This window comes from Pelecanus crispus, chromosome 1 (assembly GCF_030463565.1).
Source record: "Pelecanus crispus isolate bPelCri1 chromosome 1, bPelCri1.pri, whole genome shotgun sequence".
NCBI lineage: Eukaryota > Metazoa > Chordata > Aves > Pelecaniformes > Pelecanidae > Pelecanus > Pelecanus crispus.
Window position 1 is genome coordinate 87,084,885 of NC_134643.1, and position 13,533 is coordinate 87,098,417.

The following is a 13,533-nucleotide window of genomic DNA, read 5'->3' on the forward strand; positions in this document are numbered from 1 at the left end:
CGGGTCACAGAGGTACGAGTACGAGGCACCAGCACCCGCCTACCCCGCTGCGCATTTTTATACCGGACCCGCCCCTCTGCGTGACGAGCCTATCGCGTGCGACCTATAACAGCTGTTGCCCCGCCCCTTTCCGCTGCCACCCGTAACGGAAGCGCCCGGAGGCTGAGCGGTGACGCGCCCCGCGCGCGGCCTGCGCGCCACCCCTCCCACACGCACTCCCCCCCCCTCCCCGCACCCTCAGGGCAGCATGTGGGGAGCGGGCCCGGGGTGGGCGGCCGATGCGGTGAGTGCGGGCGGGGGACGGGGGAAACGGCCGCTCCTTTCGTCTTTTTCCTCCCCAGCCCGTCTCCGTACTACGCGCGCCCTGCAGGCCGCTTCCCCTCCCCTCCCGCCCCGCCGGCGAGCGCGCTGCCAGGTTGGGGAAGGGGGTGGGGGGTGTAGGCCACCATCTTTGGGGAGGCCTACGACCCAGATGGAGAGGTACTGGTGCTGTGCTTAGATCGACCACCCCGCCGTGTCCTTGAGCTCTAATGGGATCAGCTCTGGAGGGGGTCGGTAAAGGGGGTGACTGCAACGGTGTTCCCCTGCAGCACAAAGGGGGTAAGTGGTGATACGGCTGCGGAGGGTATTGTCATTTCACGTTGTGTCCTGTACTAGTGCTAATGCTGTTCTTCCTTCTTGCTTCTCCTCCCTAGCCCTGCACTCTTACCTCAGCCAAGTCTCCTGCTCAGGTGCCTTCCTCTCTGAGGAGGAGCCAGAGAATCCCTTAGCATGGCTAGTGTTCCCAACAGGGAACTATACAGAGTTGTTGTTTGTAGGCAAAAGAGTCTTTGGCAATAAAGCACAATCTGCCAAGTGGAAGCAAACAGTACAAGAAAGCAGACAGAATAGCCCATCAGGATGTTTCTGTATTTTTTACCATGAGGGTGGTGAGACGCTGGAACAGGCTGCCCAGAGAAGTTGTGGATGCCCCATCATTGGAAGTGTTCAAAGTCAGGTTGGATGGGCTTTGAGCAACCTGATCTAGTGAAAGACGTCCCTGCCTGTGGCAGGGGGTATTGGACTAGATGATCTTTAAAGGTCCCTTCCAGCCCAAACCATTCTGTGATTTTACACACTGTAAAGCATGTTTATTATTCAAGCTTAAAAGTACTCCTGGAAAAATGAGGCAATGGGTTACCAGGAATAGTAAAGCCATTCAGTCACAGCACAACACACAACGAGCATTCATTCTGTTTAGGAGGATGTTTTTGCTGTCAGGGTAATTGTGTTTAATTTGAGCTGTTCTGGTAACTCCTGGACCAGTAGAAACGGTGCCAATAATGGGAACTGAGAGGCCTTCTGTTAGCAACAGCATTGCTAATAAAATTCTCATTACTGCATCTTTGATAGTTAATATTCTGTCATCCAGAAAAACCCACTGAGATTCTTCTGCTCACTGTGTATGCATTTGGAGTTTCTGGACAAAAAGCTACCTGCTCCTTAAGATGGTGTGGGTTTGATTTTTAAATCCATCAGTAAGTTGAGCAATTTCCTTTGAGCATTTCGGATTTGTATCACCTTTGAGAACAGCTCTCTTGTTTTTATGGTTTTACATGTTCATGCCTTTGGGTCAATTCTTCCATACTTCTAAGTATCCTGGAATCTACCTTCTTAACTGACTAGGGTAATACATATATGGATTGAATGTAACATTTCTGAAAGCTACGGGAATAACTGTCTCCTTAGTAAATGGTTTATTCTGGAGGCTGTGTTGCCCCCAGAGGAGTGTAAGTGTGTTGATGGGACACAGATGAACATGCCTTCTCTGTAACTTGTTCAAAACACATTACTGATTTGATTGATCAGATTCAAGGCCCTGAACTAACATTGGGATGGAGCTGAGGTTTGGCTGTTTTAGTGGGAACATGAGGAAACTAAGTGTTACCAAAAAAACCTGAATTGTTTTCCTCTTAGCTTTAAAAAAGCATAAACTACCTCTCTAGGAGAGAACATAACCAAATACTCACCTGAGAGGAAGAATCAAGTTGAAGGTGAAAGATTATCATCAAAAGATGTTGGCAGTTGTGCTTCAACATCAAGCAAATATAGGCTCTGTGACTTTGTATTGCTACGAGAAATAGAAGATGCCCTCTGAAACAGAGAACAAGTTTTCTTATGTCTTTCAAAATATTTTTCCATGCAGCTGATGTACCTTTAATGTAGTTCTGCTTGAACTTGAGGCAGCTATCCATGTATGTAGCCTTGTATAGGCTTCCATTTGTACTGAAGTAGGTTTGCCCTCAGATTCTGCAATTTAGAGATGTTGGTGGAGGTCCACTTCTGATTCCCCTGTTTTCTAAGCATCTAGATTTTTGTAGCCCTTTAGAGCTTTTGATGATTAGAGTACAGTCTCTAGCTATTAACATGAAAAGGTTTCTAGGATTGTTTTTCAAACAACCACAGAGGGCTAGCTTGGGAAAAATAAGGGGGAACAGTAGTGCTAGAAGTGGTGCCTTCTATAGTGCTAGGAGAAGCGCATTCTGCTCTCAACTCCTGCCCCAGTAGCAGTGGCCAGCTGGCACCTACTTCTAGTCTCCAGTATCTGCCTTCTTCAGGTCTCTACTTTTTTCTGTCATGTCTCTACTTTTTTCTGGACTGTCAACCATGATATGTCCAGAAACAACTTAAGCATCCAGGATATTAACTGGACATTGTTTGACTGACTTGTGCTAGAGGGTGTTGTTTCACTTCTTGGAAGCAAAAGTTAGTTTGAGGAAATTGCTGGGAAGAGTGCCAGTCTCTTTTAAGCGGTTAGAGTGGATGAATTGCTGACCTTTTCTGGGAGGAGGGCAAGCTTCTTTCTCTGAAAGATTCCCCCCAACCTGCTTAGAATTTTTGCTGGGGAGGGGTGTGGCAGACAGAGTTGACATGTTAGAAGATATATGCAAGTAGAGTCAAGTACTTTCATAGTTTTCAGGATTTTATTGGTAAATGAAGAAGGAGCTGAAATCTGGCAAGGACTGTTCTTCTAAAAGTATTCCAGCATAGCTCCTGGTAGGCTTGAACTTGTATAGCTGCTTTTTGAACTTCCATAAATTTGCATAATCCACAGCATACCATGAAAAGGAATTCTATCGATTGCCATCTGTTTTATGAAGAAGTTTCTCTTTCATTTGTTTTGAACTTGACATGTGCAACCTTTGATAGGTGTCTCTTCCTTATGCTGGAAGAAAACGTGATTTGTTATTCCCTATTCGGTTTTGTCATGATTTTGTAGACCTCTGCTATATCCTTTCCTCAGTCCTTTTTCTTCCATCCTGCAGAACCCCAACTATGGTAGTCATTGCTCGTATAGAAGCCACTCTGGCTTTTGGTGTGAACCTTCTCTGTAATTACAAGTACAGAGTACCAGCAATTTTACTGTATCCTTTTTAACTGAGTGCATTAGGGAGGAAACAAACCTTCATGCAGTGTTGACGAATAATTCACTGTGGACTTGCACAGTTAAATAATTATATTCTTTGTCTTAGTTTTTGAATTTTTTCCTAACAACTTCTGATATCCAGTCTGATTTGTTCACTGTTGGTGAGTACCTAGTAGATGTTTTCATCAAGCTATCAGATGTAACCCCAACACCTCATTCCTGAGTGGTATGTAAGTCAGAACCTGTTGTATATGTGAATGGCCTTGGTTATATGACCATCAGTATGAAATTTAGAGCCCCTCTCTCTCTGATCTGATAAAGCCTATAACTCTTGCCTTTACTGGCACACTTACAGATGTTTGAGAGAGTTTTGAAAATGTTTAACTACATTAAAGGATAATACTGGATAAGTAGCAAACTGAGAATTTTTCTCTGAAAAAGAGAAAACAAATCTGCCCTCTGCCTGCCAGGGTTTTGTTTGTTTTTTTTTTAAGTATTGCAAATTTACTTTATTTTGCTTTTTTATTAATTTCTCAAATAATGCATTTTTGCAAATAGTATCAAACCTTTTTTGTGTATGTGTGAATGTTTCAGGAAATGCTTCAAAGAATGTCAGAAGATTTTTTTCCAAAGATGGAAAGTTCAGTTGAAGAGATGGATACCTCTGATACCCAGTGGGGCTGGTTTTATTTGGCTGAGTGTGGTAAATGGCATATGTTTCAGGTAAATACCTATGAAGTTATATTAGCTGTCATGGATTCCATACATCAAACTACCTATTACTGAATTTGTCTAAACGTGCTCTTTCATTTATTTTGAAGACTGATTCAAACAGTCATTGCTCTGTTAGCAGTGAAGATATTGAAAGGAGCTTCCGAACAAACCCACATGGTTCTGTTTCTTTTACTACTGCAAAATTTAACTACACGCTAGACTTTTCAGGTATGTATCATTTCATAGAGTAAATTTAAATAATAGAAGGTGCCAGATACACCAGTTCATTTGTTCATTCAGCAAATCATTGTCCTCGTATCTAGTGCAAAAACTTGTGATTGGAAATGTCTTCTTTACTAGAAAGTACGGAGGAGTTTTTACAAGTAGCTGCCCTGTTACATTTTCTAGTGTAGTTTATTAATAAAGTAGCATGTCTTGTTTAGTAGCACTCCATCATGTTACTGCTGCTTAGCTCAGCTGTAGGTGGTATGTAGCATACATCTATGGGACTGGGAAGTTTGAACCTTTTTTCTTTAACGCACAACTGCTTGTAAGCTTGAAAAACCTCTTCCATTCAGAGTCTGTATAAGAAACATTGGTATGAAGGAAGCTTTCTGCAAAATACTGGCATCAAAGTGATTTAATAATTCAGCAGGTAGTTGAAGCCAATTCTGTTGTCAGAATAACAAGGAGATAGGCAAAAGAATTTTCTAGTAAAGATCTCACTTACGCCATGCTTGTAAATTACAGAATATTACAGGATTCTAATGTATGTAGCTAATCACAAATTAATCTGTCCTTTGTTCAAAGTTGTGTTCTAATGACTTCTTTTTTTTTTTTAGCTTTTCCATCCATAGATTGTTTATTTTCTGATTAAAATATTTTATGAAACAGTTATATGCTTAAAAAGAAGCCTCTTCCAAATCAAAGAAAATAATAGCATTTCAAATACAGAAAGCGGGGACTGGGTAAAACAGCAATGTACTGGGAGTAAAGTAGTATGTAACAATACAAGGAGTTTTATGTTTACTTGTGTTGAAATGCCTGTTTAAAAAAACCTTTGTTTTGCATCTGGCATAAAAATACTAAGTGCAAATGCTAAAGAACGATTTTGGTGTTACTGTTTGTAGGTCAAGATGTCTTACGTTAAGGATAGTAGTAATATGCTTTGCCATCCTAGTTGTATTAAAGGCAGTGGAAGTGTTGCCAGTGACTTAGTGGGGCTGAATGTTAGATGGGTATTTTAACAATAAACGTTTTGTTTGTGTAATGTTTGTGCATTTTGCCAACCTATATAAATGACAGTGATTCTGAGGCCAGTATTGACAAACATTTATTGAAAATGCTGATTTGTTAAGTGTTGAAATAGGAATTCCTGTCAAGCAACTTCGGGTGTCGTAGGTAATGTTATTTTAAAAAATTACACTTCAATGTTTCATATGCTATAGATGAATTTCAGAAACTTTCATCCTAACTGTTGTTTCATGCTCAGCGATGAAACAAACCAACCTAACTACCCTTAAGCAACGTCCAATAAAGCGAGCTCCCTTTTCTGTCAGTGCTTTCAGGTAAGGAAATAAAAGGAAGACTCTGTATTTTTATTTTATTCCTGATTCTTCTAAGTAAAATGAAACAAAAATATATTTTATATTTATTGTTTATATTTATTTGCCTTTTGGGTCAAACAATTTGAGAGGTAAACCAAGGTGGGAGAGCTAGTCAAGTGAGGAAGAAAGACATTTCAGAGGAGAAGAGTGACAAAATAATACTTAGTTTGTTTTTTATCTTTTTTTCTGAGAAAATAAGGAACCTGTAGTGGGAGAGGCAAGGCATACTGAATGCTGATACCCTTTGGCAAGGTTCTTAAAGCTGTGCGTGACTTTAGCCATTGGAGTCCCTTGCTGTAAATACCTGTTGAATCAGAGTTGCTGTGGAGAAGCAGCAGCAAAAAAATGGAGTAGTTTGTTCCACTGTAGTAATTACTTCATAAATTATTTAGCAGTATTATTGTTACAGCAAAAAAGATTGAGTTATATTTTCTTGGCTGTATGTTTTAATCATTTACTCTAAAATTATTGGAAATTACAAGAAATTGCATCATAACAACCAGATTGTTTTATGAGTCTAATTGCTTTAAACTGTAAGTTTCTTAACTGTTTGATCAGTCATTAGATGTAAAGCTATGCTGATGTAAATCTGATACTTACTAAACAATAAACTGATCTGTGCAGTGATGCTACTAGAGGTAAAATTGACTCTATGGAATATGTGGGGTTTTTTCCCAAAATAGTTTCTTAGAAATAATTTTAGTTCTGAATTATAGTGTGGCTATGCTTTCAAAAAGAAGTTTGGCATTTGTAATAAGAAATATAGTAGCAATCTTTTTACACGGACATTCAAGAAGGCCTGGGTTTTTTGAAGTGTCAACTGTTTTTTCAATAGATAGTTGCTGAGGAGTGCATGCAATAATGTGGCACTTCAGTTTTGTTTTTTTGTTTCTTGAATAATTGCATTCAGTACTCTCTCAATGTGATGACACTTTCAGGAGATTGCTGCTTTTAGTCTTGGTTTTAAGGCTTAAAAGCTTCTATGTATGGGGTGTATATACTTAAAACACTCAATTTTGAGGGTTTAGTTTTGTTTTTTTTAAAAACAAATTCAACTATAATTTTCAAGTGTGTATTTCTAACGTGATACTTTTAAATATTTCAAATGAGGGCTCAGTTTTCAGAGTAATTTCTGATAGTTAGAATAGAATAAAATCATTAAGGTTGGAAAGGACCTTTAAGATCCTTTAAGTCCAACTGTCAACCCAACACCACCATGCCTACAAAACCATGTCCCGAAGTGCCATGTCTATCCGTTTTTTGAACGTTTCCAGGGATGGTGACTCCACTACCTCTTTGGGCAGCCTGTTCCAATGCTTGACTACCCTTTCTGTGAAGAAATTTTTCCTAATATCCAATCTAAACCTCCCCTGGCACAGCTTGAGCCCATTTCCTCTTGTCCTATCACTTGTTACTTGGGAGAAGAGACCAACACCTACCTCACTAGCACCTCCTTTCAGGTAGTTGTAGAGAGTGATAAGGTCTCCCCTCAGCCTCCTCTTCTCTAGACTAAACAATCCCAGTTCCCTCTTTTTTTTTTTAATTAAAAAAAACCCCAAACAGTCCCAGTGTTTGCACTAAGGAGAGTTTAAGTATGTATGACACTTCTAGAAGAACTAGGGTGAATGTTAGCACATAATTTTTTACAAGTCAAGCATAACTTTTTTCATGACAAAGCAACACAAAAAGAAATGTTCTCTGGGCCAGCAGGAAACTTTTTAATACAGGCATTTTTGCATGCTAGAAAATGTCTAATGCAAATTCTTAAGAATATAATTATGATTAATGCCCAGTTTTAGAGTTTTGTTAGACATGTAGTAAAAAGAAGTACAGACACCTGACCTCTTGTGAAATTAATGGAAGTATAACCTTTTTTGTTCCGTAGCAAATCTGCAGGCCTAAAGCTGCTTTAAGAAATATGCAGAAAAGTTTGGAATGTTCAGACTATATCTACACTCTCACATTTGTACATTAGTGGTGTTCTCTTGATGTTGCAGACCTTTCTGACCATCTCTTCTAATTTGTCTTCCTGTCTTTTGTTGGGTAGATGGTGTTCATTACCATGGTTTATTTATAATAAGCTAAGCCAGAAATTGAATACAAAATAAGACCTCTTGCCTTTGACCTTACCTGCTGACAACAACTTTTGTTTGAATTAAAACCCTAAGTAGTTTTGTATAAGTTTCTATTTTTTTTTGTATTCTGTATTGTTTGGAGCATGAGTTTGACAGGAAGAAAATGCCTCATGTCTTTGATGTGATGTGTTTTTACCTTTTTTGTTTGAAGTTTCATCTGTGAAAATGAGGCTATCCCTATGCCTTCACACTGGGAGAATGTAAATACTGAGGAGCCATTTCAGGTAAGAGTTGGTATGCAAGTTGGTCAAAAACACGTGATAGTGAAATAATGCATTGAATTGAAATCGTACTAACCTCTTTTTTTCCAGCTTATTCCATTGCAAAAGAAAACAAATGAATATAATGAAGTTTCTAGTCTCTTTGGAAAAACAATGGATAGCCACCGCATTAAAAGAATTAAGAGAATACAAAATCTAGACTTGTGGGAGTTTTTTTGCAGGTGAGATTATTTCTAAACCCAACAGTCTTAGGATTGTTAATGGAGCAAATCTTGAAGGCATGCAGCAGAAATATGTTTAATTGCTTTTATGATTAATGAAAATATGTGTTACTTCTTATCTTTTAAAAATTTTATTTGTCATTCCTCTGTATTCAAAATTCCATTTTCAAGACTATGTAGATTCTACACGTGCAGAAATCTAATAGTAGAAATGCATTAGATGTGGATGTAGCACAGATAAGACTGATGCATTAAAGATGTTCAGGATGTTCATGTGGTAGATGCCCATGATACTTACAGTGAAGTAAGGAGAACAAAAATAAGTTTTTTGTAAAATAATTCCTTGACAGGCTTGTATTATTTTAATTTTTATTGAACAAAGCAAATGAATATTTGTGGCTTGTTTAATTTCTCAACTTTATGAAACCTGGAACAGAATTAAGTGTCCAATTAGTACATATTCATGTAACTTCTTTAAGTTTAATGTGCTACAAAAGCTTTTTCTAAGTTCTCTGCTTTTCCCTCTTCATATTGTGCTGGCCTAGAAGTAGGAAGTGCCAAGTTCTGTTTCCACTTATTTCGTAGTATCAATCTTAACTTTTGTCAAATACAGCTGCTTATTTGTGTAGCCTCTAAGAAGGAGTACATATCAGAATGAGTTCTAAAGATTAATTACATTATTAAAACCAACTGAACTAAGTTAAATAGTGAGGAAATAACTAAGCAGATGTATATTAACAATTTGCATAAGTTATATGATTTTTTGAAAGATACATAATTTATTGTTATTTTAAAGCTATATCATGAATATGCAAAATGCAATGAATTTAAGTTCTTGGTTAAGAGAGTTAGCCTTCCCTTAACTGCAAATTTATTTGGTTATATTTAGCTGTTTAAGTATTAAGACTTATTTGCTTGGCCTTGTGTTTCAACATCTACCTTTCTATAAATAAGTTTCTGTAGAGGTGTATATATGTATCATCTTATAGCATCTTAATACCAGGCTTAATTTTTGAGAAGAGGAATAGCAAGCAGACTTCAAAGTAAAAGTCCTTTGAGTCTCCAGTGTAGATGGCAGAGGGGGGTAGGGGAAGACTTTTTTTGCTTAGCTTAGGAACTGATGTCATTTGGAGAGTGTACTGGTTTTCCTGACTGGTCAGTGAGTAGAATTCATGGTTTAAGAACTCTGAATCTATGGACGCTGTGCTAGAATACTCTCAAGGTACGAAACTGATAATGGGAATTAGAATTTCATATATCGGGAATATTACAGTATTGCCATATAATTACAAAACAAGGTATTTTTAGTACCTGTACGGTATAAAAGTATGTGGAGAAAAGTAGTTGTAGTTTTAAAACTTTTTTTCCTGTATCAAAAAAATAGAAGTAACAGTGCAAATTGCTAGAATAAATGCATGCAATTGAGGCTTAGCTGCTTTTCTGCCAAGGGTAAAATACAGCCTTGGAGTAGATGGGCTTACACACCCTGGTGAAGAAGTTATTGTGCCCCATGCACTGTGGGTTTTATAGGAAGCAAATTCAGGTACATAGACAAGAACAAAGCTATAATGCAGTCTGACTTGTTTTTGTCTGGACAGTCAAGGGATCATAACTATGAACAGCTCGGTGATTTAGACACAGCTCCAGGGTCAGCTTCTTTAGGACAACTAGCTGGCAGAAAGTGACTTAAAAAAGATTGATGGAAAATATATCTGTTCTTTAACTGAAGGTGTGCTGTCGCCTTCTGCCCATGAGACGGTAATATAGATTCACCTGTAGTATAAGGTTTGTTTTTTTCCAAAATTCTAGACCAGTGTAACCCTGACTTACCTCTTTTAGAAAGTATGTGAACCATAAATTCAGAAAACCATTATGAAATAATTTTGAAGTAATTTTACCTAAAAATTTAGGTAATTTTATTTTTAATATTTTTTGCTGGTTTACGTGGGTAATTACACTTTATAATCCACTAATTTTGTTATCCCTTCCACCATGCTTTTTAAGTAGGTGGAGGGAACAAAATGGGAAAAAAATGCCTTTCTTTTAAAAACGTACCTGCAGAAAATGACCACACTGAAACTAATGCCAAATGAACAATGTTGATAAAATTGGTATAAAAGACCTTTTTTCCTAATCTTGGATTACTTCTGAAAATAGTCCACAGCATCCAGAAGTGTGTAATTTCTAAACATGGACCTTAAGAATTCTGATCTGTTTAAAAACTAGAATCATCTAGACACTTGTGAAAGTGGAATGTGTGGAGTGTTTTAGGTCTGTCCCCTCTGCAGTGTTTTCAGAGTAGAAACTGAGTTTGATTGTACAGATGTTTGTAATGCTGTATTGTGTGTTCTCTGTAGGAAGAAAGCTCAGCTAAAGAAGAAAAGAGGTGTCCCAACTATTAATGAGCAGATGTTATTTCATGGCACCAGTAATGAATTTGTAGAAGCAATATGTATTCATAACTTCGACTGGAGAATAAATGGGATGCATGCTGCTGTATATGGAAAAGGTAAGTATTTTTGTCACATACAATGGTTTGGTAATCTTAACAGTTCAACATTGTTAAGAGCTCCCTTTAGTATGTTCTTTGTGATGTACTCCCTGTGTTTATCCAAGAGCTGTTTAATATAGCTCTGCTTTTGCATCAAGTGTAATTAAGAAAGTTAGGATGCAGTAAGGAATGTAATTGTCACAACTGGCTGATAGGACCAGGGAGTGTGGGGAAGGGATGCCCAACAAAGCAGTGTTGATCACAAGGCAATCTCCCTACTAAAATGTTCCCACTAAAAATATTTGGTCATGTTGCTATAATCTAACGATTTAGAAAAAAAAACCTGGATTGCTAATGAACATAAAAGAACAGACATCCTTTGTCATTCTGATACCTATATCCGTGCTCTAGTAGTTAAGCTGCCATGTCATCAGATTTTTTTTTTTTTATTTGAAAGGGACCTATTTTGCAAGAGATGCATCATATTCCAGTCGTTTCTGCAAAGAGGACATGAAGCATGGAGATACTTTTCAAATTCATGGTGTGAATCTGCAGCCTCATCTGCATAGACCAGATAAAGTCATGTTTCTTGCTCGTGTATTAACTGGTGACTATATCAATGGTGATTCAAAATACATGAGGCCTCCTTCAAAAGATGGAAGTTTTGTGAACTTGTATGACAGCTGTGTGGATAATACCTGGAACCCAAAGATCTTTGTTATCTTTGATGCCAACCAAATCTACCCTGAGTACTTAATAGAATTTTGTTAACTTTGAAAGGAGCTGAACTGAATATTGTTTGTGTCTTTTTGATACTTTTGTTCCTTTTGTAAAGACAACAATATAAAAACATGAAGCGTGAAAGGAGGGAGAGAGGTGAAAGAAAAGCTAGCAGATGTTTATGGAGGAGGGAAGCTATTAAACATTTATGAGAGACTGTCAAACTGTTTTTAAAAATCTAAACTTTGCTAATGCATTTTTCAAATGTAGAAACTATTAAAAATTTGAAGTTGCTTAGTGAGCCTTAAATACATTGGGCATTGGTAAGGTTTCAAAGGCAAGATTTATGTTCTGATTTTTTTTTTAATATATTATAAGTATTTATTCATGTGGCAGAAATAAGCCTGTAATATAGTATGCATATGATGAAACTAATCTTTTATAAAGATTATCTGTAGAACATAAAAATAACACAACAACAACAACAACAAAAACCCAGGGGACTTGGCTACATATGTGTGTATGTCTGTGTTCTGTAGTACACGTTGCTTTGTGTTTGGAGGTCGTCTAGTTTGGACTCAAAACCTACAAAAAAATCCATCTGAAGAAAACTGATGAAAGAGCTATAAAGTTCACTGAAGCTGTTATGTTTAACTTTAGGTACATTTTACTGTAAGCTTCAATTACATACTTGCAAAGCTTTAATCATATACTTGCAAGATTACAAAACCCTTGCACTAGGATTTGAACTTTGTTTTTGATGGAAATGATGCCTATAAGCTCTTATGGTTGTTAATTGTTTGGTATGTAACTGTTGAGCTCAGTGTTGGGATATTAGCAGTGCCATACACCTTTCTGAGTTCTTAGTCTATAGAACTTTTGCCCTCTTATTATATAGTATGTATGTGCATTCACTTAGATTCATGCAGCTGTGCTGCTGTGATTCTTGCCTAGTCAGGGTTTAAGAAGCACTCCGTGCTTGTGTAATTGCTGTTACTGAAAACAATGTTTAGGTTAACTTTACTGGAACTAATACAGCTAAACTAACAATGAAAATTTCAAAAGGTGCCATCCTTTAATTTTTAAACGCTTTAATAGAAAGCTTTCAGTAACACTTGTGTAGATCAGGTTTTCATAACTTGTATAGTTGTAAAGTTAAAGAGTATTTTTCACTTGTAGAAAGAGCAAAAGAGACAAAATTTGGGTAAAAAACAAACTTGAGTACCTAAATACATAAAGAGCCTGAAGAAGGGGCTGTTACAGTGAAATGCACTGAAATGTTAAACAATTTGCTACAAAACTGTATTCCTAGTGTTTTCCTTTGTTAAAGGACCTAAGGAGCACTAAGGGACAAGGTCTAAGTGGAAGCCTTTCAAGGCTTCCACTTTGGTTATGACCAGTAACAAATCCCTATAGAAATAGTATATAACTATGGCAGATATAGAATGATCTGTATTGGTCTGTCATGGAATTGTTAATGGACTTTTTGGATCAAAGGCTGTGTTTAAAATCTGTTGTATTTAAAAGGCACTGTAGCTGGTATGACCAAATCTGCTCAAAATCATATTAAACCTGTGGAACTGGAAGCAGAATATGACTACATATCTGGCATCATAACTGAGGACACAAACATCTCTTCATTCTCCTTAGTGCTGTTATCTTTGCCTGTCAGTGGATCTTGCACAAGTTGGGTGTCTGTCTCTATAATTTCATAGCAGCTTTTATTTCTTCTGAGGTCTGACCTGACTTTTTTAGTTAAGAAAACTGAAGTTTCTATTTTAGTGTCTCATGGACACAACATACCATACTCTATTCTGATCTTAGTGGCTTTTCCAATTTTTTGTGTGGTGGTGTCTTGTTTACTACTTTTAACTCACTTAAATTGAATGGCAGAATCTTAACCTTACCAAATCACTGTGCAATTGTAGTTTCAGCTCGTCTTTTAATGTACTGTTCTGCTTTCTGGTGTCCGTTTTTGTGCTGATGAATCTTGATACTGAAGGTATCTGTAAAGTACC

At 37.5% G+C, this 13,533-nt stretch overlaps 1 protein-coding gene across 2 annotated transcripts; it reads left to right on the forward strand.

The window, feature by feature from the left end:
* The first annotated feature begins 247 nt into the window (after positions 1-247).
* On the forward strand, positions 248-12,943 carry PARP11 (poly(ADP-ribose) polymerase family member 11). 2 transcript variants are annotated; one of them, XM_075719493.1, is made up of 8 exons: positions 248-283; positions 4,001-4,129; positions 4,228-4,348; positions 5,613-5,688; positions 8,014-8,086; positions 8,174-8,304; positions 10,662-10,813; positions 11,253-12,943. In XM_075719493.1, exons 1-8 carry the CDS (start codon positions 248-250, stop codon positions 11,564-11,566), a joined length of 1,032 nt encoding a protein of 343 aa, XP_075575608.1. In that variant the 3' UTR covers positions 11,567-12,943. The 2 variants fall into 2 exon arrangements, with proteins under 2 accessions (XP_075575608.1, XP_075575616.1); XM_075719501.1 differs by lacking the exons at positions 248-283; positions 4,001-4,129; positions 4,228-4,348 and adding an exon at positions 5,509-5,521.
* Positions 12,944-13,533: the final 590 nt, after the last annotated feature.

Excerpts from the sequence above, each read along its gene's own strand:
- PARP11 (XM_075719493.1), top strand. The coding sequence starts at position 248 with ATGTGGGGAGCGGGCCCGGGGTGGGCGGCCGATGCG. Across the intron at positions 8,305-10,661 it reads TTGTGGGAGTTTTTTTGCAG|GAAGAAAGCTCAGCTAAAGA; the intron begins GTGAGATTATTT and ends TGTTCTCTGTAG. Across the intron at positions 10,814-11,252 it reads TGCTGCTGTATATGGAAAAG|GGACCTATTTTGCAAGAGAT; the intron begins GTAAGTATTTTT and ends TTTATTTGAAAG.